The 26,564-nt window shown below is 43.7% G+C and overlaps 1 protein-coding gene and 1 non-coding gene across 2 annotated transcripts in view; one reads left to right on the top strand and one right to left on the bottom strand.

Moving 5' to 3' along the window:
- Positions 1–26,564, bottom strand: part of LOC124593848 — a 542,124-nt gene that overhangs the window by 260,869 nt on the left and 254,691 nt on the right. The window contains exon 4 of the mRNA XM_047132196.1: positions 877–1,156. Within this exon, the coding sequence (XP_046988152.1) occupies positions 877–1,156 (280 nt within the window). The remainder of the gene's footprint in view (positions 1–876; positions 1,157–26,564) is intronic.
- LOC124596736 lies at positions 22,674–22,780 on the top strand. Its single transcript, XR_006978376.1, has one exon. It is a non-coding gene; the product is annotated as a U6 spliceosomal RNA (small nuclear RNA).

Raw genomic sequence — 26,564 nt, 5'->3', positions numbered from 1 at the left:
ATATTACTGTTGGCAATAATCACGCTGACATACATCCACCGGGCACTCGTCATACCTACACCCTGCCATCGTATCATCACACTGTGTACCGTGATTCGTAACTCCACACGACGTTTTACCACTGTTCAATCGTCCAACCTTTAAGTTCCTTACAGCAAGCGAGGCGTCGTTTGGCATCAACAGTCCAGATGTGTGGCTTATGAGCAGCCGCTCTACCATGAAATCAAGATGTCTGCCTATTAGACATTACAACCCTCTTCAGCTGTCGGCGGTCTCTGTCAGCCAACAGACGAGGTCGGCCTGTGCGCTTTTGTGCTGTCTGTGTCCCTTCACGTTTGCACTCTACCATCATATCGGAAACAGAGGACCTAGGGATGTTTAGGAGTGTGGAAAAATCGCGTACAGACGTATGACACGTGTGACACCCAATCACCTGACCACGTTCGAAGTTTCGCGGAGCGTTCCACTGTGCTCTTTCGCGATGTGTAATGACTACTGACGTCGCTGACATGGAGTACCTGGCAGCAAGTGGCAGCACAATTCACCTAATATGAAAATCGTAAGTTTTGGTTGGGTGTCCGGATAATTTTGATCACATAGAGTATGAGTCGGAAGAAAACTCGAGCTCGGAACCTTTATCAGGCTAGTGTTCTACCGACTGAGCTACCCAAGAACCATCCGCGACCCGTCCTCACAATTATGGTCCCGCCAGTATCAGGTCCTGGGTTCGAGTCTCGCTCGTGCACACAGTTTTAATGTGCCAGGAAGTTTCATATCGGCGCACACTCAACCGCAGAGTGAAAATTTCGTTCTGAAGAAAGAGACTTACGAAACAGATGTGACAGTAGTAAAGTAAATGGAGTAGGACGGCGGTACCTGCTGAAGAGGCTATGGTAGACGCCCATGATCTGCTCGGGGTCGTTGGGGACGGAGGTGCCGTCGACGACGGGCGCGAAGGGCGAGACGAAGGGCGCCGCCTTCACCTGGACGGCCATCAGGTCCTCGAGGCTCTGGCGGCGCAGGCAGGCCAGCAGCTCGTTCTGCGTGGGGCAGTTGAGCGCGTCCGCCACCTGGATCGTCACCGGCCGCGGGTTCGCCGTCAGCGCCCAGTCGGACAGCGCAGAGCCGCTCATCAGGATGGCGCGCTGGAACAGCCCTGGCGGGAAGCGGCGCGCCGTTACGTTCTGCAGAAGCGCTACGCTAGTTACAAGCAAGTGTACCGCTACAAATACCGCTATCTGGGTACAAAGTACATTACATTTTGTCAGAGAAGGCCAGCGGGAGCGAGCAGCACGCACATCAAGCTCACTCGACATCCTGTGAACTTCGGTCAGTGAAATCAGCGCCCATAAAAAAGTCGAGGAAAGTCGGCTAATCCCCTTATCTGAATTCCGCAACTTATCCCGCTGGTAGAAGAGGCTAGGTCTCTTAGGCGGTGTTTAACTGCACAGAAGCTGCTGACGATCAGGACAGGAGTGCTCGTACCGAAATGGCAATCTTTTTATTATATTGTTGTTGTTGTGATCTTCCGTCGAGAGACTGGTTTGATGCAGCTCTCCATGCTTTTCTAGCCTGTGCTAGCTTAATCTCCAAGCACCTACTGCAGCCTACATCCTTCTGAATCTGCTTAGTGCATTCATCACCTGGTCTCCCTCTACAATTTTTACCCTCCATGCTGCCCTCCAATATTAAATTCGTGATCCCTTGATGCCTCAGATATGTTCTAAGAAGCGGTCCCTTCTAGTCAAGTTGTGCCATAAATTCCTCTTCTCTCAGTTCTATTCATTGTTTCTGTTGTGGACTGGCAAGGCAGCCAATCCACAGTGACGGGTAACCGAAAGGCACGCGCTTAAACTCACGTAGGTTGGCGTGAGGTCTGAAACAGGATACGTAATGAATGCTATAAAGAAAAGTACGTAGCTGCTGGAATACTTAACTTTAATCCACAATTGGTGAACATTGGTCTTGTTACTGTACATGCTTCATTAGATACATAGCAAAGGATAAATGGCGCCTTGCTAGGTCGTAGCAATTGACTTAGCTGAAGGCTGTGCTATCGTCTCGGCAAATGATAGCGTAATTCTCAGTGAACCTTTCCTAGCAACGTCGGCTGTACAATTGGGGCGAGTGCTAGTAAGTCTCTCTAGACCTGCAGTGTGGCGGCGCTCGGTCTGCAATCACTGATAGTGGCGACACGCGGGTCCGACGCATACTAGCGGACCGCGGCCGATTTAAAAGCTACCACCTAGCAAGTGTGGTGTCTGGCGGTGACACCACAGTTTCCTCATTAGTTACGTGATCTACCCAGCTGATCTTCAGCATTCTTCTGCAGCACCACATTTCGCAAGCCTCTATTCTCTTTCTGTCGAAACGATTTATCGCTCATGTTTCACTCCATACAAATACTCCACACAAACACTTTCAGAAAAGACTTCCTGAAATCTACAATGGATGTTAAAAAATTTCTCTTCTTCAGAATCGCTTTCCTTGCCACTGCCTGTCTGCGCTTTATATCCTCTCTACTTCGACCATCATCAGTTATTTTGCTCCCCAAATAGCAAAACTCCTTTACTACTTTAAGTGTCTCATTTCCTACTCCAATTCCCTCAGCATCACCCGATTTAATTATATTACAATCCATTATCCACGCTTTGCTCTTGTTGATTTTCATCTCATATCCTCCTTTGAAGACACTGTCCATTCCGTTCAACTGCTCTTCCAGGTTGCTTGCTGTCTCTGACAGAATTACAATGTCATCGGCGAACCTCAAAGTTTTTATTTCTTCTCCACTGATTTTAATTCCTACTCCGAATTTTTCTTTTGTTTCCTTTACTGCATGCTCAATACATAGATAGAATAACATCGGGATAGTCCACAACCCTCTCTCACTCCCTTCCGAACCACTGCTTTCCTTTCATGCTCCTCGACTCTTATAACTGCCATCAGGTTTCTGTACAAATTGTAAATAGCCTTTCGCTCCCTGTGTTTGAGCCCTGACACCTTCAGAATTTGAAAGAGAGTATTCCAGTCGACACTGTCAAAAGCTTTCTCTGTCTACAAATGCTAGAAACGTAGCTTTGCCCTTCCTTAATCTAACTTCTAAGATACGTCGTAGGGTCAGTATTGCCTCACGTGTTCCAACATTTCTACGGAACCCAAGCTGATCATCCCTGAGGTTGGCTTCCACCAGTTTTTCCATTCGCATGTAAATAATTCGCGTTAGTATTTTGCAGCTGTGGCTTATTAAACTGATAGTTCGGTAATTTTCACATCTGTCAACACCTGCTTTTTTGGGATTGGAATTATTATATTCTTCTTGAAGTCTGAGGGTATTTCGCCTGTCTCATACATCTTGCTCACCAGATGGTAGAGTTTTGTCAGAACTGGCTCTCCCAAGGCCGTCAGTAGTTCCAATGGAATGTTGTCTACTCCCGGGGCCTTGTTTCGACTTAGGTCTTTCAGTGCTCTGTCAAACTCTTCACGCAACATCGTATCTCCCAATTCATCTTCATCTACATCCTCTTCCATTTCCATAATATTGTCCTCAAGTACATCGCTCTTGTATAGACCCTCTATATACTCCTTCCACCCTTCTGCTTTCCCTTCTTTGCTTAGGACTGGGTTTCCATCTGAGCTCTTGATATTGATACAAGTGGCTCTCTTTTCTCCAAAGGTCTCTTCAATTTTCCTGGGGGCTGTTTCTATCTTCCCGCTAATGATACATGCCTCTACATCCTTACATTTGTCCTCTAGCCAGATTTATTTTTGATATAATAGAATCACAAAACTTCTCAGCGGAATCTTGAAACTACTATTGAAAACGCAATGACCAAGTTACAGACAGGGAATTCAAATGTCGTATTTTTCTACTTGACAAAGCATACTTTAAAATTAAAAATGATGTATAGCCATGTAGCAGCGTAAAATTAAAAGTGGTCTATAGCTGTGTAGCAGCGTAATGTACGTGCTTTGTACATGATATGTGGCCTCATGCTTACTGAAGGCCCAGGATTATTCATGCACGCAGGTAACACGCACTGAGGTGACAAAAGTTATGGGATACCTCCTAAGATCGTGTCGGATCTACATTTTCCGGGCTTAGTGCGGCAACTCGGCGTGTGACATGGACTCAACATGCCGCTGGAAGTCCGCTGCAGAAATATTTAGCCACGCTGCCTCTATAGCCGTTCCCTCTGTAGGAATTTGTGCACGGTGATTGATGTCGGGCGATCTGTGTGACCAAATCACTCGCATCGAATTGATCAGAGTATTCTTCAGACCAGTCGCATAATTCACAATCGTTATTTGGGAGTATGAAGTCCATGAATGGCTGCGAATGGTCTCCAAGTAGCTAAAAATAACCATTTCCAGTCACTAACTCGTTCAGTCTGAGCAGAGAACCCAGTCCATTCCAAGTAAATTAAACCGTACCATTTTGGGGTCACCATCAGCTTGCACAATGCCTTGTGACAACTTGGGCCAATGGGTCGTGGAGTCTGCATCACAACCGAACCCTGCCATCAGCGCTTAATAAATAAAATCGGGACTCAACTGACGGGGAAACAATTCTTCCAGTTGTGTAAGGGACAACCAATAATGAGCCCAAGAGAGATGCTGCAGGCAATGTTGTGCTGTTAGCAAAGGCATTCGCATCGGTCGTCTGCTGCCATGGCTCATTAACGCCTAACGGATACGTTCGTCCTACATCACACCATGATTTATAAGCTTATTTAACGCAGTGTTGCTCGTCTATTAGCACTGACAACTTTACGGATACGCAGCTGCTGTAGGTCGTTAAGTGAAGGCTGTGTGGCCATTGCGTTGTCCGCGGCGAGAGGTAACGCCTAAAAATCTGGTATTCTCGGCACGCTCTTGACACTGTGGATCTCGGGATACTGCATTCCCTAACGATTTCCGAAATGGAATGTCCTACACCTCCAGCTCCAAGTGCCATTCCGCGTTCATAGACAGTTAACTCCCGCGGTGCGGCCATAATCACGTTGGAAACATTTGGTGTGAATCACCTGAGCACAAATTAAAGCTTTGCCAGTGCACTGCCCTTTTATACCTTGTATATGTGATACTACCGCCATCTGTATGTGTGCACATCACTACTCCATGACGCTCGCACCTCAGTGTAACTTGTACAGGGCTTCTTATCCTACTCGTTCCATTACATTGTTGCTCCCTCTGCATTTGACTTCAAAACATGGTAGGAATTATCTTGATAATTATGATTAGCATATCCTTACCAGGACTGCCAAGTTTAAGATATGCGAGCCTTGCCAAATTCTATTGTAAGACATACTTTGAAGAGTTAGAGAATAAATCATAAATTAATTTTCCCCAATGAAAGTTGTATTCTGTATTTTCAGGTTCGGAGCTTACTTACACATTAATATCTCTTTAGAAAGTATGTTGACAGTAAAAGTGAACGACAATGAACGAAATTCATTTTTAAATTGTTTTTGTGGTGGTCATAAAGCCAGCAGTACACGTTACTGAACGGGTATTAATATTAATGAGCACTCCGTCTTGGGCCACGAGTGGCCTACCGGGACCATCCGACAGCCGTGTCATCCTCAGTGCAGGATGCGGATAGGAGGGGCGGAGGGTCAGCACACCGCTCTCCCGGTCGTTATGATGGTATTCTTGACCGAAGCCGTTATTAATCGGTCGTGTAGCCCCTCAATTGGCATCACGAGGCTGAGTGCACCCCGAAAAATGGCAACAGCGCATGGCGACCTGGATGGTCACCCATCCAAGCGCAGACGACGCCCGACAGTGCTTAACTTCGGTGATCTCACGGGAACCTGTGTATCCACTGCGGCAAGGCCGTTATTAATATTGCTAAGAGAGTGCTAGAAGGTATTATCATGTTCTGGACTCTAATTACACATCGGTACTTCTTCAAGAAGTATGCTTTCTATATGATTCAACAGCAGTTAACGAATTATGTTCTTTTAATATTTCTTTCGGTCGCACTTAAAGTAACTCCTCCCCCTCCATCCTTGGTACTGCCCATTGTCGAAAATTTCTTGTTACTGCTAGGATTAAACAAATAGAACATCCGTATTCTTCAATATGCATATCTAAGTGCGCTGATCGTAGAGTGTTACTTCGACCATTCGTGACGCTTTTCTTCTGGCTAAAGGATATATAAGCTGCTCGTCGTTCAGCACCTCACTGTGGGGCTTAGAGCGTGTTTCCGGTGGCCAACGCAAAGGGTACAGGTAAGCCGTCACGTAGTGAGCAGGTAGTTTCCAGGAACGCTAAATGCAAATTTCACAGATTTTTTGATGCATGAAAATTTCACTGGGCGCAATGTTCACTGGGCACAGTTTCCATACATCCAACCTTTTCGTTTCTAGCGACCTTGGCAGCTGCTCGGGAGTGAGGTTGTGAGAAAACTCGTCGCTCCAAATGCAAGAGCTTTATGAGTGCGGCACTCGAGCATTGTTGTAACGGAAAGTTCAAAATGGTTCAAATGGCTCTAAGCACTATGGGACTTAACTTCTGAGGTCATCAGTCCGCTAGACTTAGAACTTCTTAAACCTAACTAACCTAAGCACATCATGCACATCCATGCCCGAGGCAGGATTCGAACCTGCGACCGTAGCAGCAGTGCGGTCGCGGGCTGACGCGTCTGGAACCGCTCGGTCACAGCGGCCGGCTGTATCGGAAGGGAAATCAGTAAAGTGCGACAATGAATGATTTTACCTGCAGTGACAACTGCATGCATGATAAGTACACCTTTAATAAATGTATTAGTTCATAATAATTGTGTTTCAGTTTCTACGTTTTTTTGACCTTCTGCCTGGAAGATCAAACTATTATAATTTTATGTTCGTTGAGCATGTGCCTAGAAGCAAGATATATGTCTGCTATAGTCTCATGTCTGTTCAGTAAAACAAACAGTGCTCTTCAGGATGTTGATAAGAATAGCTGAGGACAAGAAAAAATACAGAGACGAAAACATTGTAACGATCATTTCCATAATAATTTCGAGCTGAAACTTGATGGACGACTCCTTCAGTAAAAAAAAAAAAAGAAAAAAAAGTTTGGGAATCTTTTTGGCGAAATCAAAGTTACTCTTTTCATTAAATTCTTTATAAAATTTTATTTTACATTCTAATTTCCATTTTAAGTTCTTTTACTCCGACATCTGGTTGTATTAATCTTTATTAGATGATTATTAGCTGTTTTGTGGACTCGAGATAAGTGAAGCTAATGAGCGAAAGAATTGCACCAGACTTCATAACTTTAACCGAATACTATTCCGCAAATAAAAACTGTATGAAAATTTAGGTACTGTTGTTTCAAATGGTTGTACTAATGAATAAGAAAATCTTCAGAAAAAAAAAACGTAGGCTTGGGCATCTTGTTCATCTAACATCAAGTGATGCAAATTCCTAATAAAATTAAACAAATAGTAGCTTCGAATAATATTAGCTCTAGCTACCATGGCTTATTCCGAATTCGTCCACTAGAAAGTGCAACCTGTCTGTCAGCTTTCTTAGTACGGGCCCCTTCGCCTCCATAGCTTTGCGACAAACGGTAGACGGGTGTTGACGAGTTTTACGAGCATAGTAGAACTTGAAGGGTCGCTGTGCCAAATGTCCATCGCCACCTCTAGCCCCACTCCACCTCGTGGCTGTGAATATGACCGCTGCAGCGATTTCCCACTCAACGAAGACCAAGAAAGTTCGAATATCAGAGATAAATCGTGTGGTCGAAATTTTGCTTACAGTAGTAAGAGTGAGCAAATTGGCACAAATCATTGCTGCTGCGGAAGGGTCGATATAACTTTGTGAAACACCCGCGTTGCTTGTTGTGATGTAGTGGTGTAGAATAATCACGGACCCGCCTGGTAGCTCTTCAGTATACATACGTGCAAAGTAGGGACGTGCATGACCACATTCCGACTTCCTACCTTCCCTCCGTTTCTAGCCACCAATATCCCATCTCCGTCCTTCCGCCACCTCAGCACACTCCCAGAAAAAACAACTTATCCCCTAAGATGGCTCTGCTGGAATTACATGTGGGGAAACATAGTTGACATTAGTACTATCCCAACTTCATTTAACAATAAACATAAATTCTGTTGCATTAAATAACACATTCAATAACTTGCGATTTTTCTTTACTCTGCACCCCACAAACTATTACTTCTACAGAAAAGATGAATAGATCCTCTTTTGTAGGAAATTAAATGTAGTTTAATCATTAGTTCTGCATCCAGGCTGACTGGGTCGCAAAGATAAGAGACTAAAATCAGACTCATATGACGCGTTTCGGAATTTATCCATTATCAGATATCTACAAAAAATTAAATAAAAGAATGTTTTATAAAACACAGCAATGGATAGCTAAATCACATTAATTTAAATCATTTGGCACAAACTGTACTGCACCTACCCAAGAGCTACTACTGTACGTTTATATGGTGTTACAAGTTTTATGGGAAATAGTCATTGGCAGCCAACAGACACAATTCTGCAGAGTGAGGGCGAAGAAGATATTTTTGCCAATAGGTGCCATTGCAAAATGTGTACCTACATCAAGATGCGTCAACTAATGTTATACAATGCAACTTATGGCTGTGAACCAACTTATTACAATAGACATAAAATAAATATTTTATTTATACAGATAGTAATGACGAAATTACAGTGACACAAATTGTTTGTTTAAACGGATGAAAGGGGTGGGGGGGGGGGGGAGAATACACGACACGTTCATTTAAAAATAGGAATTATTAATTGGTGCATTGCATAGTGAAACGTTAAAATCATGACGTATAATCTTCCACCACTAATTATTTTTTATACAAAATGGTTCAAATTGCTCTGAGCACTATGGGACTGAACATCTGAGGTCATCAGTCCCCTATAACTTAGAACTACTTAAACCTAACTAACCTAAGGTCATCACACACATCCATGCCCGAGGCAGGATTCGAACCTGCGACCGTAGCAGTCGCGCGATTCCGGACTGAGCGCCTAGAACCGATAGACCACCTCGGCCGGCTTTTTATACAAAAATATTTCCCATGTTCTATAATAAACTGATAGTAATCATTAGCAGAAATTGGTTTTTCGATTTTATGTGAGAGGAGTGGCGCTTATTGGGTACTTTCTACTATCGGACTTGAGTTATATCGAAGTTCTGCCCTAGTTTCATAGAAAATATTGTATTCTCCTTGCCATTTTCTGCCTCCTTTATCTAACTTTGGAACATATGCTTGTGCTCCAATTTTATATTCTGATTTTATGTTCCTTGACCTATCACACAGTTGTTCTGTACATCAGACAGACGGTGTAATAAATGTACATTTGTTGAAGCGCCTTTGTGCCATTATATATTTTGTAATGCCACCTGATGGCAAAAATATCTTCTCGGTGTGTATTCTCCAGAGTTGTATCTTAGTCTGCGAATGCTTATTTCCCATACAACCTGAGCCGGCCGCTGGTGGCCGAGCGGTTCTGGCGCTACCGTCTGGAACCGCGCGACCGCTACGGTCGCAGGTTCGAATCCTGCCTCGGGCATGGATGTGTGTGTTGTCCTTAGGTTAGTTAGGTTTAAGTAGTTCTAAGTTCTAGGGGACTTATGACCTCAGCAGTTGAGTCCCATAGTGCTCAGAGCCATTTGAACCATACAACCTGAAATACCATACCTACGTGCAGCTATCGCTCCTGGGTAGGTGTAGTACAGTTTGTGCCAATTGATTTAAATAAATGTGGTTTTCTGTAGATATTTATTATTGTGTTTTGTAAATTATTTTTCGATTTGATATTTGTAGATATCTGGTGATGGATAAATTAATAACGCGTCTTATGAGAAGCGAAGTCCTTTCTTGCCTGATGTCTGACTTTTACCTTTGCAACCTAGTCTGACTGAATTATATAATGGTCATCCGCCTCTGTATAACTTCATATCACATGTACATTAAATGTAGCTTAAATTTATGCTGGGATTACGCTTCCGCTAGAGGCCGTCTGTCGAGTTATTCAAGAAAAATGTAAAAAAAATCCTTTCAAACGCTCTCTTACCACTGCGCTCAGCCCCCACCAATCGTGATATTTAATATGTTGTTCTTGACACGCCTTCATACCCCTGAACAAAATTTTCCGATTACAGGAATTACTTTATTTCTTCTTTCGCTAGATCTTACGGGCGAGTGCAAAGGGTAGGCTGACCGGCTCTAACGGTCAGCTCAGCCTTGAATCTATGGGTTTCGAAATAACGAAGTGAACACATCGCAGTGAAATTACTTCCCATCCAGAGTGGATTCTTGCTCAGGGACGGACAGTTTTAGTATAACGCTTCTCTATACACACCTGACCATATTAAAATTTTCCTCACAGACACCTAGTATCCCGTGTCCATGTACAAAACGAAAACATTCACGAATTCTTTCTCTGTTACTGATCTCCACCTCTGGAACAAGCTATCGTGACCTCTGCGCACAATTCAATGCCCTGTCGTGTTTAAGAAAGAGCAGAGGCACCTCCTAATGTCACCCTCATAAGGTTTCCCCACAAATCAACATATACAGCCAATTTCCCCTGCGTCAAATAGCAAAACACATGTTCCCAACTTCACCCAGTTACAGTTCTTCCTATTTTCATTTCCCAGATCCCTTTGCCCCTAAAAATAAAGCTTATGTTAGCCGAAAGGTTGGTCTGAAACCATGAGTGCTTCACTAGACGTGGTCCTGTTGAAGGTGGTATGCCGTTGACCGAACTGAGTTAGCCAACCAGTTATAGAGAGCTGTACAATCTAACGTCCACTCGAACTACGGTGCAGCTTACCATTTTTCACATTAGCAGACGTGTTGTGAAAGAAGTGTAGTAACGTACAGAAATCATAGAACTGATCTTGTATTAAATTCAATTACTTTGCGCTCATAGGCTGCAACATAACCAATAAGCCACCGTCTCACCCATCTTTAATCACTGTGTTACTCTTTGTCTTCCACTTCGATCGCTTCTCTCATGTCTATCGCTGATACATCTACATCTACGGTGATACTCCGCAATCGAGCTGGCGGAGGGTACCCAGTACCATTACTAGCCCCCTCCTTTCCTGTTCCACTCGTAAACAGAGCGAGGGAAAAATGACTGTCTCTATGCCTCCGTATTAACCCTAATTTCTCGTATGTTATCTTCATGGTCCTTAAGAGCAGTATATGTTGGAGGCAACAGAACCGATCGGCATTCAGCTTCAGATACCGGTTCTCTAAATTTTCACAATACTATTCCCTCGAAAAGAATGTCGCCTTCCCTCCGGGGATTCCCATTTTGTAAGTAGGCTGTTTAGGTTTCTTTATTGGTAACGCCACGTAGCGCTCCATATGAAAATCACAGACTGTGCTGTGTGCAGTCTGAGGCTGGTCCGCATTGTTGCAATAGTCGCTATTGTAGTGTTGGGCAGTTGGCTGTTAACAGCGCGTAGCGTTGCGCAGTTGGAGGTGAGCCGCCAGCAGTGGTGGATGTGTGGAAGTGAAATGGCGGAGTTTTGAAATTTGTAAGACTGGATGTCATGAATTGCTATATATATTATGACTTTTGAACACTATTAAGGTGAATACATTGTTTGTTCTCTATCAAAATCTTTCATTTGCTAACTATGCCTATCAGTAGTTAGTGCCTTCAGTAATTTGAATCTTTCATTTAGCTGGCAGTAGTGGCGCTCGCTGTAACAGTCAGTGATTTTCATATAGACCGCTACGTGGCGTTACCAATAAAGAAACCTAAACAGCCTACTTAGAATTTTAGTTCCCGAAGCATCACCGTAGCACTTGCGTGTTGTGCGAAGCTACCAGTAATAAATCCAGCAACTCGCCGCCGAATTGCTTCGATGTCTTCCTTTAATCCGACCTGGTACGCATCCCGAACACTTGAGCAGTACTCAAGGATAGGTGGTACTTGCGTCCTACATGTAATCTCCCTTGGAGCTGAACCACACTTTCTAGAATTCTCCCAATAAACCGAAGTCAACCATTCACCTTTCCTACCACACACCTTACATGCTCGTTCCATTTCAATTGCTTTGCAACGTTACACCCAGATATTTAAACGACACTATTAATGCTGTATCCGAATGTAACGGATTCGTTCATCTTGCTCATTCGCATTAATTTGCATTTTTCTACATTTAGAGAAGCTGCCATTCATTACACCTACTACAAATTTTGTCTGAGTCATCCTGTATCCTCCTGCAGTCACTCAACTTCGACACCTTGCCGAACATCGCAACATCATCAGCAAACAACCGCAGATTGCTGCCCACACTGTCCTCCAAATAATTTTTGCATATAGAGAATAATAGCGGTCCTACCACACTTCCTTGGGGCACTCCTGATTATACCCGCGTCTCTGATGAACACTCGCAGTCGATGACGACACCCTGGATTCTGTAACTTAAGAAGTCTTCCAGCCACTCACATATCTGTGAAACTGTTCCATACGCTCGTACCGTCGTTAACAGCTTGCAGTGTGACACCATATGAAACGCTTCCCTCATATCTAGCTCATGGTTTAGATCTGTTTGCCTGAAACTTGTCTTTGTTGCTGTATTTCTGTGATCATTTTTTGGAATGAAGTATTTCTAAATGTTGAGTTGTATATCACATGTAATTTATACGAATCAGGAATGGGGAAAGAAAGGGAGGGATTGGTGGGTATTCGTGACTTCCATCTAAACAGTGCACTTTGCTAGTGGAACTGCGAAAGCTGAAACTTTGTGCCAGACCAGACCTCAAAGCCGGATATACAGCTTCTCATGAGCAGTTGCGTTAACCTCTTCAGCCATCCGGACACGGCCCGTGAACGACTCAAATTTCAAACTTACCGGACGGCGCATTGCCGGTGTTCATATTCGCAAATCTTTTGTGTTACTTGGTCTCGTTTTATATTGGGGGACTATGGATGGTTACCTGTAAAGGGGATGCGCATTACTGTTCAATTCCGCAGTTTCATATTTGTTTGACAAACTGTTCTCTTTGAATATATTTTTGTCTGCTGTGTCTCGTGGTCGCACACGTAATATACACTATGTGATCAAAAGTATCCGGACACACCCAAAAACATACGTTCTTCATATTAGGTGCATTGTGCTGCCACCTACTGCCAGGTATTCGATATCAGTTGCCTCAGTAGTCATTAAACATTGAGAGTAGTACGTGGCGCTCCGCGGAACTCATGCATTTCGAACATAGTCAGGTGATTGGGTGTCACCTGTGTCATAATTCTGTACGCGAGATTTCCACACTCCTAAACATCCCTAGGTCCACTGTTTCCGATGTGATAGTGAAGTGGAAACGTGAAGAGACACGTACAGCACAACAGCATTCAGGCCGACCTCGTCTGTTGACTGACAGAGACCGCCAACAGCCGAAGAGGGTCGCAATGTGTAATATCCACACAAGAAATCCAAACTGCATCAGGATCCACTGCAAGTACTATGACAGTAAGGCGGGAGGTGATAAAACTTGGATTTCATGGTCGAGCGGCTGCTCATAAGCCACACATCACGCTGGTAAATGCCAAACGACGCCTCGCTTGGTGTAAGGGCCGCAAACATTGGACGATTGAACAGTGGAAAAACGTTGTGTGGAGTGACAAATCACGGTACACAATGTGGAAGTCCGATGGCAGGGTGTGGGTATGGCGAATGCCCTGTGAACGTCATCTGCCAGAGTGTTTAGTGCCAACAGTAAAATTCGGAGGCGGTCGTGTTACGGTGGTGGTTTTGATGGAAGGGCTTGCATCCCTTGTTGTTTTGCGTGGCGCAATTACAGCACAGCCTACATTGATGTTTTAAGCACCTTTTTACCTCCCACTGTTGAAGAGCAATTCGGGGATGGCGATTGCATCTTTCAACACGATCGAGCATCTGTTAATAATGCACAGCCGGTGGCGGAGTGGTTACACGACAGTAAAGATCCCTGTAATGGACTGGCCTGCAGAGAGTCCTGACCTGAAACCTAAAGAACGCCTTTGAGATGTTTTGGAACGGAGACTTTGTGCTAGGCGTCACTGACTGACATCTATACCTCTTCTCAGTGCAGCACTCCGTGACGAATGGGCTGCCATTCCCCAAGAAACCTTCCAACACCCGATTGAACGTATGCCTGCGAGAGTGGAAGTTGTCATCAAGTCTAGGGGTGGGCCTACACCATACTGACTTCCAGCATTAGCGATGGTGGTTGCCACGAACTTCTAAGTCATTTTCAGCCATGTATCCGGATTCTTTTGATCACATAGTGTATTTTCTAGCTACATAAATAAAAAATTGTTTCATATTAGTTGTATTTCTTACAAAATAATTCTTATTTCTTACAAAATAATGAATGAAAGAGTATTTATTCTGATATAAAATCGAAAGAAACCTCTGTCTTTCTCCAGAGTTGTGAACATTGTGTATTTAGTTACCTTCCAGAGAGTTAAGGCAACAAGTTAGAAATATGTTTTTAAATAGAATTTTTCTTTCGTTTGCCTATATGCTTAAACCGAGTGTTATTCACGTAATCCTACCCTCTTATGGCGTCTTCAATTACTACCACAAGTCCCATGAACAACAAATGTATGTTCCCCATAGCATAATATACTCAACCGCCTGAGTCCAGGGCGAATGTTTCCAGCGGCCGTCTTATTCGGATACGACTAACGACCTGGTGTGACAACATATGTGATTCACCCGAGTAGGTGATACGTTTTCATCGATCCACGTGCCAATACCGATGCACCCGTGCCCACTGCAATCGTAATTGGGAATGTCATAGGGTCAACATGGTAACACGTACGGGTACTCTGCTGCGGAGCCCCATCTTCAACAAAGTGCGCTCTACAGTGTGCTACGAAACACTTGTCTCTGCACAAGCTGTCGTCGCTTCTTCCACAGGTTGCTGTCTGTCCTAATCACATTTTGTGACGAGATGTGGAAGTCCATCAACTTGTCCCCTACTCGTGTACTTGTGGTTTCTCCGTCCTAAAGCACATTATATGAATACACTGAAGAAACAAAGAAACTGGTACACCTGGTGTAGAGCCTTGCGAGCACGCGGAAGTGCCGCAACACGACGTGGCATGATCACGACTATTGTCTGAAGTAAATCTGGGAGGAAGTGACACTATGAATCCTGCAGGGTGTCCTTAAATCCGTAAGAGTACGAGGGGGTGGAGATTTCTTATTAACAGCACGTTGCAAGGCATCGCAGACATGCTCAGTAATGAAACTTCCTGGCAGATTAAAACTGTGTGCCCGACCGAGACTCGAACTCGGGACCTTTTGCCTTCTGGATGCTCAGTAATGTTCATGTCTGGAGAGTACGGTGGCCAGTGGAAGTGTTTAAACTCAGTAGTCTGTTAATGGAGCCACTCTGTAGCAATTCTAGACTTGTGGGGTGCCGCGTTGTCCTGCTGGAATTGCCGAAGTCCGTCGGAATGCAGAATAGACATGAATTGATGCAGGTGATCTCGTCAAGACGTATCAGGGGTCCCGTATTACTTCAACTGCACACTCCCCACACCATTACAGATCTTCCACCAGCTTGAACAGTCCCCTGCTAACGTGCAGGGTCCATGGATTCATGAGGTTGCCTCCATAACCGTACACGTCCATCCGCTCGGTACAACTTGAAACGAGACTCGTCCGACCCGGCATAATTTTTCCGGTCATCAACTGTCCAATGTCGGTGTTGATGGGCCAGGGCCAGGTATATAGCATTGGGTCATGCAGTCATTAAGGGTACACGAGTGGGGCTTCGGCTCCGAAAGCCCATATCGATGATGTTTCGTTGAATGGTGCGCACGTCGTCATTTATTGATGTTCCAGCACTGAAATCTGCAGCAGTTTGCGATGTTCCAGCACTGAAATCTGCAGCAGTTTGCGAAAGGATTGCGCTTCTGTCACGTTGAACAATTCTCTTAACTCGCCGTTGGTCCCGTTCTTGATGGATCTTTTTCCGGACGAAGCGATGTCGGAGATTTGAAGTTTTACTGGATACCTGATATTCACGATACACTCCTGAAATGGTCGTAGAGAAAGTAGCCACATCATCGCTACCTTGGAGATGCCGTGTCCCCTCGCTCGTGCGCAGACTATTACACCTTTCGTGGGTACCTTTTAATATCACATCAGTTTCCCGTGAGCCCTGCACGGAGTCGAGCTTTCGCAAGTCTGGCGGGCAAGCCGACTAGTGTGACGTCACATGTTCGTTGCAGGGCCCATGTTTCTCTCACGCCCACCGCCCGCAACGCCACCACGTAGAAGTTAGTCCCGCGGGCACTGGTCATAATGATTGTCTGAGCAAACTATTCAGAAGACGGACGACCCCATAATAATAATAAAAAAAAAGATCAAGATACCTGGAATACGAAGAGTATCAGTGACTGAAGGTCACTTTCTCTGATCCAAAAAGGTTTCCATTTTTTAGCAGTACACTATTTCAATAGCATGTCACCAACCAGTTAAAGTTTCACTGGTAATAAAGTACAACAGGTTCTGCTGAGGATAGCAGTACCATCATATCTTTCCAGCCTTAATGTTGATTATATTCCTAAAACTTCCCTTTCATTCCGCGATTATTTATTCGATGAGCAGGTTGAACAGTAGGCCTGGTTGGTTGGTTTGCTGATTTCTGGGAATGGGACCAACAGTGAGGTCATCAGTCCCATCGGATTAGGGAAGGATGGGGAAGGAAGTCGGCGTTGCCCTTTCAAAGGAACCATCCCGGCATTTGCGTAAAGCGATTTGAACAATAAGAGAGTAAGACTGCTTTCTGTCTTGCGTCCTAGTTAATCCAAGCACTTGGTATTCCATTCTTATTCATCCATCGTCGGTCGTGTGCATATGTACATTGTGTTACTTGTGTGTTTTTTTTTTTTACAGCTTATAACGATTTGCATGAGAATTTCCAGTATCTTACACTATCTATCGAATATACTTGATTTCTCTGTTTCAGCTCAAGTAAATTTGGGGGATACACAAATGTGAAATAGTTTTCCTAAGCCCTTTGTGATACGCCAGATTCCAGCCTATGTGGTATTTTCATACACTGCTTTCGTAGGTGAACTTGCATCTTGGTCGTAAGGTGGTTTAAGGGAAAGTAGAGCTTCATTCTCGTAGCGCAGTTCTACCTTAAGGCATACAACTAAACAGCGTGGTTCGAGACGTCTGCTTGGCAGTGTTTGTACCGCAAATGCCGTTTCCGGCTGCCATGCTTTCATATTCTAGGATATTTCTCGAATTTTTTACGACAGGTTTCAACATCAACATTAACAAACGTTATATCACTGTAACTTCTCAAGAACTATCGCATACAGTTATAAATAACATAAATAAAAAATATACGGTTCCATTTAAACGTACTTGCTTCAGGACCTCCGATGATACAGGCGCTAAAAACATTAACCAAAAAAAAAGAAATACGTGCCTCTCGACGCTGTAACATTTGCCGAAAATGAGTAAGCGTTCACGAAATAAAAGGGTTACATGATTTACCCTGTAAAACAAACATTTAATTAAAACTGCTTTCACAGGATCATAACTCTGTTCATATGTAATTGTTTTTGTTATAGTCTAGGTGGATAATGCCTATGAATGTGGTTATGACTGCATGTGTTCGTTATATCTATCATGTTCGACTCTTTGCTCATATTTAACCTTTATATTCACAGATATCCTGGGTGCGTGCAGACAGGCGCAGAGATTTGCATATCCTCTGTCTTCTCTGCTGTCTTGCCCAGTGAGCACTGTCCTTTATATCTCTCCTCGACTTAAAAGCTCTTTTATGTTCAACACAACAGAAACATCCGTTCTCATCAGAGCAAAATTCTTTCTGACCCACTCCATCATTCAGCCAGTTTCTCGGAGTCTTTCTCAGTACCAGGAACGTGACTCTCTAACAACCTCCCGCATCACATTAGAGTACAAAATAACTTCTCCTGCTTCAGAAGACAGGAAATATCTAATCTACTAAAGCAACACTAAGACTACCATTGTCCTCTTACGCACTCTTTACCCCTGTACATCCCCCTTTCCAGCGTAATCTTCCTCGTTTCCCAGTATTCTTAGCCGAAGTAGTCTCCTTAGATTTCCTTTTCCCAGAACTTGCTATTGTCCTTAAATTTCCTTTTCCCAGATCTTGCTACATCAGAAAACCTCTATATTGCAGTCCTATAAATTCATCTTATGTCAGGCAATGTCATTGTCGTTGTTAATGTCACAGTTATTACTATTATTGTTATTATTAATATTATCACTATTAGTCGCTGCAGCTGCAGTAGCACAAGAAATGCCAGCATTAACTTTGTTAGTTCATAATCGGTATAATTTACTCATACCGCCACTTCAGATACTCAAATCATTTTAATACTAGTTCTACTAAAATCGTTATTTTCTGACGTAACTGTGATGTAATAGATACTGTATGTGTGAAACCCCGGTCCGTTGGAAGAGAGGGCTAGATGGCGCTAATCAGCTCAGGGTAATAAATACATAAGTAAATAAAAGATGGTATGAGATGATGAGACACAGGTTAAATCACAAGCAAAACAAGGTGTTAAATATATCCAGCCAATAATCCTACTCCGATGTGGAATGATTAGCACAGGAGAGGAAGCGTTCGCCGGCAGTATGAAACCATTTAGGGGACAGATGAAAAAAATCAGTTACATAAGTTTCACCCACAAATTGCCTGGGAACATAAAAACAGAAGGGTGCATGCTACCCCTGGAAGGGAAGAAACCAAACATTGCTCCGGCAGTTTTATCATCAGAGGCAATTCACATCACCTACACCACTTCTTCATCACTGAACAGTCCCTCTCCCTTCCTTTCAAACACCTCTCATACTCTCTATCTCTCCCTGCCCCTCTCTCTCTCTCTCTCTCTCTCTCTCTCACACACACACACACACATTTCCTCTTTCCTTGCCTCCAGAGTTCTCTCTCGTACCGCCCCGACGGCAGGTACTCTTGCGATATTTATCCTCACTCCAAACCAACGACCGATTCTCATTTCAATAATGACTCTGAGAGCTAATGGATAAAGTTGATATCTATAGCCAGTGGCGGCTATCTGGGTGGTATGTGGACGAGGGTCGCAAGTCGCCAGCGGCAGAAGAACGCCGGCTGGACATGGGAGGCCCGCCTCTGCCTCCCCCCGCCACATACCACTCACTTCCTGCCCCCCCCCCCCCCGCCCTCATGCCGACGTCACCGGGCCGTAGCCCGCTCCCACCGCAGTGTCTAATGGAACTGGTCCTCCTCGGTGCAGATTTTTTTCATTTCGCGTGTATTTGCGAGAGGCGGAGGCAGCTTTTTGTCGCTGAAGTACAGCCGCGGGCATGAAACCAATCTGCGGGCCATTATTGACATTAACTCGGCTGCGTGGCGGCGGCGGCGGCAGCGGCGGCGTCGGCGGCGTCGGGGGCGGCGGCGACGTGGAGGAGGCGCCGGCAACTGCGGGTGGCACACTCTAGCGGCAGCGTGCGGAAACTGCGCCGTCGCCGGTGCTGGAAGGCGCCGAGCCGCCGCAGTGCCTGCCTTCCACTGCGCGTGCGCTGGAATCAGCTGCTTCCGAACTTGTACTGCGTGACGAACTGTCACTACAGGCGTATATGTACAATAGTATGTTTATTTTAACAGGAGAATTTGTATTCCGCAAGCTGTAGCAGCATGCTATGGATTTATTAATGCTCAAAAAAAAAAAAAAAAAAAAAAAAACTAGTTTCAGTTGCTTTCTGCATTCATCTTCAAGTAGTTGTGAAAAACAGAGAATTAGCATTGGAAAGCAATTATATGCATTCACATATACCAAAACAATAACAATCGGAGGTGTAGGTATCATCTGGAGTGCCCCAGTGAAGCGCGGTAGGTCCGCTGTTGTTTTCTATCTACATAAATGATCTTTTGGATAGGGTGGATAGCAATGTGCGGCTGTTTGCTGACGATGGTGTGGTGTACGGGAAGGTGTCGTCGTTGAGTGACTCTAGGAGGATACAAGATGACTTGGACAGGATCTGTGATTGGTGTAAAGAATGGCAACTAACTATAAATGTAGATAAATGTAAATTAATGCAGATGAATAGGAAAAAGAATCCTGTAATGTTTGAATACTCCATTAGTAGTGTAGCGTTTGACACAGTCACGTCGATTAAATATTTTGGCGTAACATTGCAGAGCGATATGAAGTGAGACAAGCATGTAATGGTAGTTGTGGGGAAGGCGGATGGTCGTCGTCGGTTCATTGGTAGAATTCTGAAAAGATGTGGTTCATCTGTAAAGGAGACCGCTTATACAACGCTGGTGCGACGTATTCTTGAGTACTGCTCGAGCGTATGTGATCCCCGTCAGGTCCGATTGAGGGAGGACATAGAAGCAACTCAGAGGCGGGCTGCTAGATTTGTTAATGGTAGGTTTGATCATTACGCGAGTGTTACGGAAATGCTTCAGCAACTCGGATGGGAGTCTCTATAGGAAAGGAGGCATTCTTTTCGTGAATCGCTACTGAGGAAATTTAGAGAACCAGCATTTGCGGCTGACTGCAGTACAATTTTACTGCCGCCAACTTACATTTCGCGGAAAGACCACAAAGATAAGATAAGAGAGATTAGGGTTCTTACAGAGGCGTATAGGCAGTCATTTTTCCCTCGTTCTGTTTGGGAGTGGAACAGGGGGAGAAGATGCTAATTGTGGTACGAGGTACCCTCCGCCAAGCACCGCATGGTGAATTGAGGAGTATGTATGTAGATGTAGATGTAGAATACGTAGTTTAAAAACATGGCCTCCAGCAAGCTTGGTTGTGGACCGTAATATCGCAGGAATAATAAAAGACAGCTGATTAACATGTGTAATCCCGTAGGTGGAGTGGAAAAATGATTAGTTTCCTTCACATTTTCTAAAATGTATTTCAGTACCCTTCCTACCAGAATTGACACAAATACCTAACACGTTTGAAAGGAAAGATACGATTTGCTGCCCTTGTATTTGTTTCCCTAGAAAAGCACCGAATTCTGCCATTAGCTGTAGTGCCGCCTCTGATTTCCGAAATTTGCTGTCGCAGATCCAAGGTTTTGATCCTTAAAAAACAGGCCTTGTATGAAAAAGTTTTTGACCATAGTAACAACTCGTTTCAACAGGTCCATCCAATACTTTACTTCTGTCTCAAGCTGAGATGTTAATATCCTACCTATTCTCTCCGTGATTTGTCCTCTATTTTTAAAGTTAACGGACATTTCCTACATTCAGCTGAATTTTCATGGGCAGCTAATCGGGACTGATCGTTTTTCCAGACATTAAGTCCCAAGTTCAGTTTCGCAAACTGTGATGTTGCAATAAACAATAAACACGTGAAACAAAGTACTCTATCCCTGCTTTGAGAGTAAACTAAAACGGACTTAGTTGTTTTTCGCCATTCTTTTTGGTTCTGTTAAACCAGCCTTTATTTACCTTGTAAAGTCAGTAATTATATTGCCTGCATCATGAATCACTGTAATCACAATCCGTATTCTGTGCCACCATGTTTACTGATATGATCTCGAAGGAATTCATTTATTATCCATTACGTTGAATTACTATCATCATTGCATTATACACGTCATTTCGGTTAACTGAAATTATTTTTTTCCGTCATTATTACTGTTTTTAACATCGGAAACGCCTGACTCAGGTAAACCAAACGCTGCACTATTTTAGAAATCGTTCACCGCGTTATCATACTCCACAGTACTACACCCTGACGTTTACAGACTCGAGTTCGAGCTGTAACTAAGTGCTGTGTTTCATTTTTAGATAGGACAGCGAGTTTTGCATTCATTTTCACAATTTTCGCTTTCTTTTTTGCTTCCTATTTCGCGAGTTTCCGGTACCGAGAACATCTTACTGTTCTCCAAATGTCATTAATTTTAAGTAATACTAAAATAATTCGATACTTATCTTTGTACCTGATGATGGCGTAATGGCCGAAAATCGGTTTGTGAAATAAATAATAAATACTGTAGTATATTACGCCACTGTTGTGTGTGATTCATTTCGTAACGCATAAAATATGAATCAGAAACTAAAACTAGACAACAGCACTCTTCACAAATTAAACTAAACTGACACTAGGGTAGCTTGTTGTTAGATTGACTGGTGGCATTTTCTTTGAATTTGAAGTTTCGAGTAGTCATTGTTGAGTGTCGACACTGGCTGCTGCTATGATATTTCTAACGGCATCTCTCATCACAAAGCTTAGATGCGATCAATGAGATTTGCCTTCCTAACGTATACCAGAGGAGAAGGCACGGCATTGAATAAGGCGAATAATGGTCACATTGACACGACATAGCGTCATTACTTACACTAAACCTATGCTTTTCCTTATATGGATATGTAGTCTGCTCTTTCGGACATGTCCGAAAGAACAGACACCATATCCATATAAGTATATAGTTCTGACAATACCGGCCTTGACCTTCTTCTTCTGTGCGGATGCATACATATTCCCCGAACTCTTACGCGACTTGGCAAGAATGTCTTTCACGAGTAATGAGTGTGTTGGGGTGGGACACTACGAATGTAGTGTGTGGACATACAAGGTAAGAATGTGGGTCTGGCGGGAAGCGTGCGCAAAATACTCCCTGCAGTCACACTAACCACTGTGCCTTCGTTGGCTGAGATGGATGTACTCGCTTCGGCGGTACATATACTAAAATTGGAACGATACAGAGAAGATTAGCACGGCTCCTGCGCGACGATGACACGCAAAATCGTGAAGCTTTCCACATTCGCCGGCACGGTAGCTCAGCGTGTTCGGCCAGAGAGGTGGTTGGCCTCTGTAATAAGAGAAACTGAGTAAAAGGATCAACAACAAACTTCAACGGATGTCGTGTGACGTCCGCAAATACCTAACATAACGATCAACAACGAACAAAATGGAAGAAAAAATGGCCATGTAAGCAGGAGATCCCGGGTTCGATCCCTGGCCCGGTCACACATTTTCACCTGTCCCCGTTGATATATATCAACGCCCGTGAGCAGCTGAAGGTATAATATAATTCTAATTTCTGTGCTTTTCCCGTCGCCTGACCGACCGGTCATGAAATTGGAGCTGACTGGCGCCAATGTTATTCATATCCATTTCATTGAGAGTTAAGTTCGCATTCTCTTTTCTTTTTTTAAAGGAACAGTAACAGCTTATAAGCCCCCCCCCCCCCTTAAAATCTGCCACCTCTTAACCCTAGAAGTATACATCTCTGAAATTGTCACATGAACAGTACACAAGACCACAGTGACACTCAATTATTTCCTGGAGAAACTGCCTGAATGTACAATATTTTCTGACGAAATTAGACTCTCATATGTGAAACTCATTTTGTTTCACGTCTGGTATGTGCTTTTTCAATCAATATTAGTATTAAAGCATCCAGAATTCGAGGTAAAGATAAAACTGTCTTGGAAGCTTTTCAGTGTTGAAACTTGAAACTGACACGGCTTTAATGATTTTAGTTGCAGTTTAATTAGGTGAAGATGCAGTTCCTTTAATGAAATGCAGCTGGCTGTTGTGGCCGAGCGGTTCTAGGCACTTCATTCTGGAACCGCGTGACCGCTACGGTCGCAGGTTCGAATCCTGCCTCGGGTATGGATGTGTGTAATGTCCTTAGGTTAGTTAGGTTTAAGTAGTCCTAAGTTCTCGGGGACTGATGACCTCAGATGTTAAGTCCCATAGTGCTCAGAGCCATTTGAACCATTTTTTAATGAACTGCATATATTACACACATTGAGATGTTCTCAGTTATTCATAAATCCATTCATTCATTGTTTCCATACTCTTGAACAATGGACCACAAAGTTATTAAGAGCTGGCCGGCCTCTTCTGTTAGGGAGTGTTGTGTTTTAACAGTGTCCTTTCTCATCGTGGACAATCGTATTTTCTTCATCGCTGTCAGAAAATTCGGCAGACTGATCAGTTTCAGTGTTGTGCATAAATGCTGCGGAGCATCACTTTCAGAATTACTTTCATTAGGAGAGTCACTTATGTCGCCTTCACTATTGGGTTCTGCTGACAATGCTTCCCGTATACCACCTACCGATTTCTGCCACATTAATTCGACATCAGTGTCTCACAACTTCGAACATCCACCATCTGCTGGGTATCATTCAGGACTGAATTTACATTTGTTGTGGCAAACAAAAATCTGCAGGGTCTGACTGACCCAGGCCACACTTGTAGGGTTACGAACCGCCCCATAGTTAGTGATGGGAACAACCGAATGAACGCAATCGATTAATTTGTTTGTTTGAAAAGAGTCGACTCATTCCTTTGTAGTTATACAGGTATACAGGGTGTGCTTCAACAGCAGGGGGGGGTATGTGCCGGACGTTCATCATATTGGAAGTACATCGCCATTCTGTCATGCAGTGAGCCATCTTTTACTAACATCGGTAGAACATTACGTAGGAAATCATCATACATTGCACCATTTATATTGCCATCAATAAATGGGGCCCAATTATCCTTCCTCCCATAATACGGCACCATACATTAACCCGCGAAGGTTGCTAATGTTCCACTTGTCGCAGCCATCGTGGATTTTCCGTTGCCCGCCCAATAGTGCATATTATGCCGGTTTACGTTACCGCTGTTGGTGAATAACGCTTCGTCGCTAAAAAGAACGCATGTAAAAAATCTGTCATCGTCCCGTAATTTCACTTGTGCCCAGTGGCAGAACTGTACACGACGTTCAAAGTCGTCGTCGCCATGCAATTTCTGGTGCATAGAAATATGGTACGGGGGCATCGATGTTGATGTAGCATTCTCAACACCGACATTTTTGAGATTCCTGATCCCGTGCAATTTGTCTGCAACTGATGTGCGGATTAGCCGCGACAGAAGCTAAAACACCTACTTGTTCATCATCATTTGTTGAAGATCGTGGTTGACGTTTCACACATGGTTGAACACTTCCTGTTTCCTTAAATAACGTTACTATCCAGCGAACGATCCGGACACTTGGATGATGTCGTCCAGGATACCGAGCAGCATACATAGCACACGCCCGTTGGGCATTTTGATCACAATATCCATACATCAACACGATGTCGACCTTTTCCACAATTGGTAAACGATCCATTTTAACACGGGATAATGTATCACGAGGCAAATACCGTCCGCGCTGGCGGAATGGTACGTGATACCACGTACTTATACGTTTGTGACTATTACAGCGCCATCTATGACGAAGCGAAAAAAGTGGTCCAACTAAAACATTCATATTTCTTTACGTACTAAACGAATATGTAATAAAAAGTGGGTTCCATTTTTTAAAAAACGCAGTTGAAATCAGTTTGACCTACGGCAGTGCCATCTAGCGGGCCAACCATAGCGCCATCTGGCTTCCCCCTCCAAGATAGACGAGTTTCGTTCTTTGTATTTTTTTCGTTTGATGTTTATTTCGTGAGATATTTGCCCCGGTCACTATCAATGGATCACTCTCTAAATCGGTTGAATTATTCATTCATTCTTTTGAGTGAAACTCATCTGTGAGAGCAACCGAATTAACACAATCGATTTAGTCTGCTGGACTACTCATTCGTTGTTTCGAGTGAAACCAGTCTGCGGGAGCACACGCATGAAAACAATCTGTCAGTTGATTGTTGTTTTACGTGTCGGTTGGATTATTATTTATTTAGTTTTTTAGAGTGTAAGCAGTCAGTGGGAGCAATCGAATGAAAAGTTTCGACACCGTTGTAGCTTTGCATAGTGACTGAAAAATTCATTCTTTCTTTTGAAGTGAAAACAGAGATTAATTTTTCTGTTGGTTGAATCACTTACTCATTCTTTTAACTGAAACTGCTCTTTAGTTTTCTAGCTGACCGAGCTATCCACTCATTTTTCTGACTGAAACCAGCCTGCAATACTTTAATCAGCAGAACTAAAAAAATGCTACATCATACTGACAGAGGGTGGTCCTAAGTGAAGATATGCCGAAGTTAACATAAGCAGTATACATGTTCATTTAATTATGAACTGAGTGGACTAATTTTTCTTTTCATCATTAAAAACTGATTCATATACTGTTGAGGGTTAAACTTTGCCATGAATTCGTGACTAATTAACCTGACGTATCACTGCGGTAGGCCTGCCATCACATAAATTGCCGACCCCAGGCAAAAACTTGGAAAACCGTGACATGTGGGTCAAATCGGATTACTTTCCCGGACACAAACAGTCTGCATACCATAAGTCGGCCGATGGGCACGATGTTCCGCGGGGAGCAGTGACATGCGAGTGGGGGGGGGGGGGGGAGGGGGGCGATGTTTCCTTGCTCGTGTTTCAGTGCTAACAATGACAGCGGGTGCGCGCCTCCTGCAGAACAGGAGATATAAATTACACATGAGAGTAACAAGGATTTGTGAAAGCGCGTTATAGAGACGTTCATATTCAGATGTAGTACTAATTTGTAGTAACGAAATTGAACGTAAATGAAAGTTTTATACAGCTCAATGAGTAGAAGGCAAATGACATTTAAGATATTCAGTACCCTGGCGGGCGATGTGGTGTCGCGGTATGTGC

This window comes from Schistocerca americana, chromosome 2 (assembly GCF_021461395.2).
Source record: "Schistocerca americana isolate TAMUIC-IGC-003095 chromosome 2, iqSchAmer2.1, whole genome shotgun sequence".
NCBI classification, from domain to species: Eukaryota; Metazoa; Arthropoda; class Insecta; order Orthoptera; family Acrididae; genus Schistocerca; species Schistocerca americana.
This window is presented reverse-complemented; position numbering and strand designations above follow the sequence as displayed.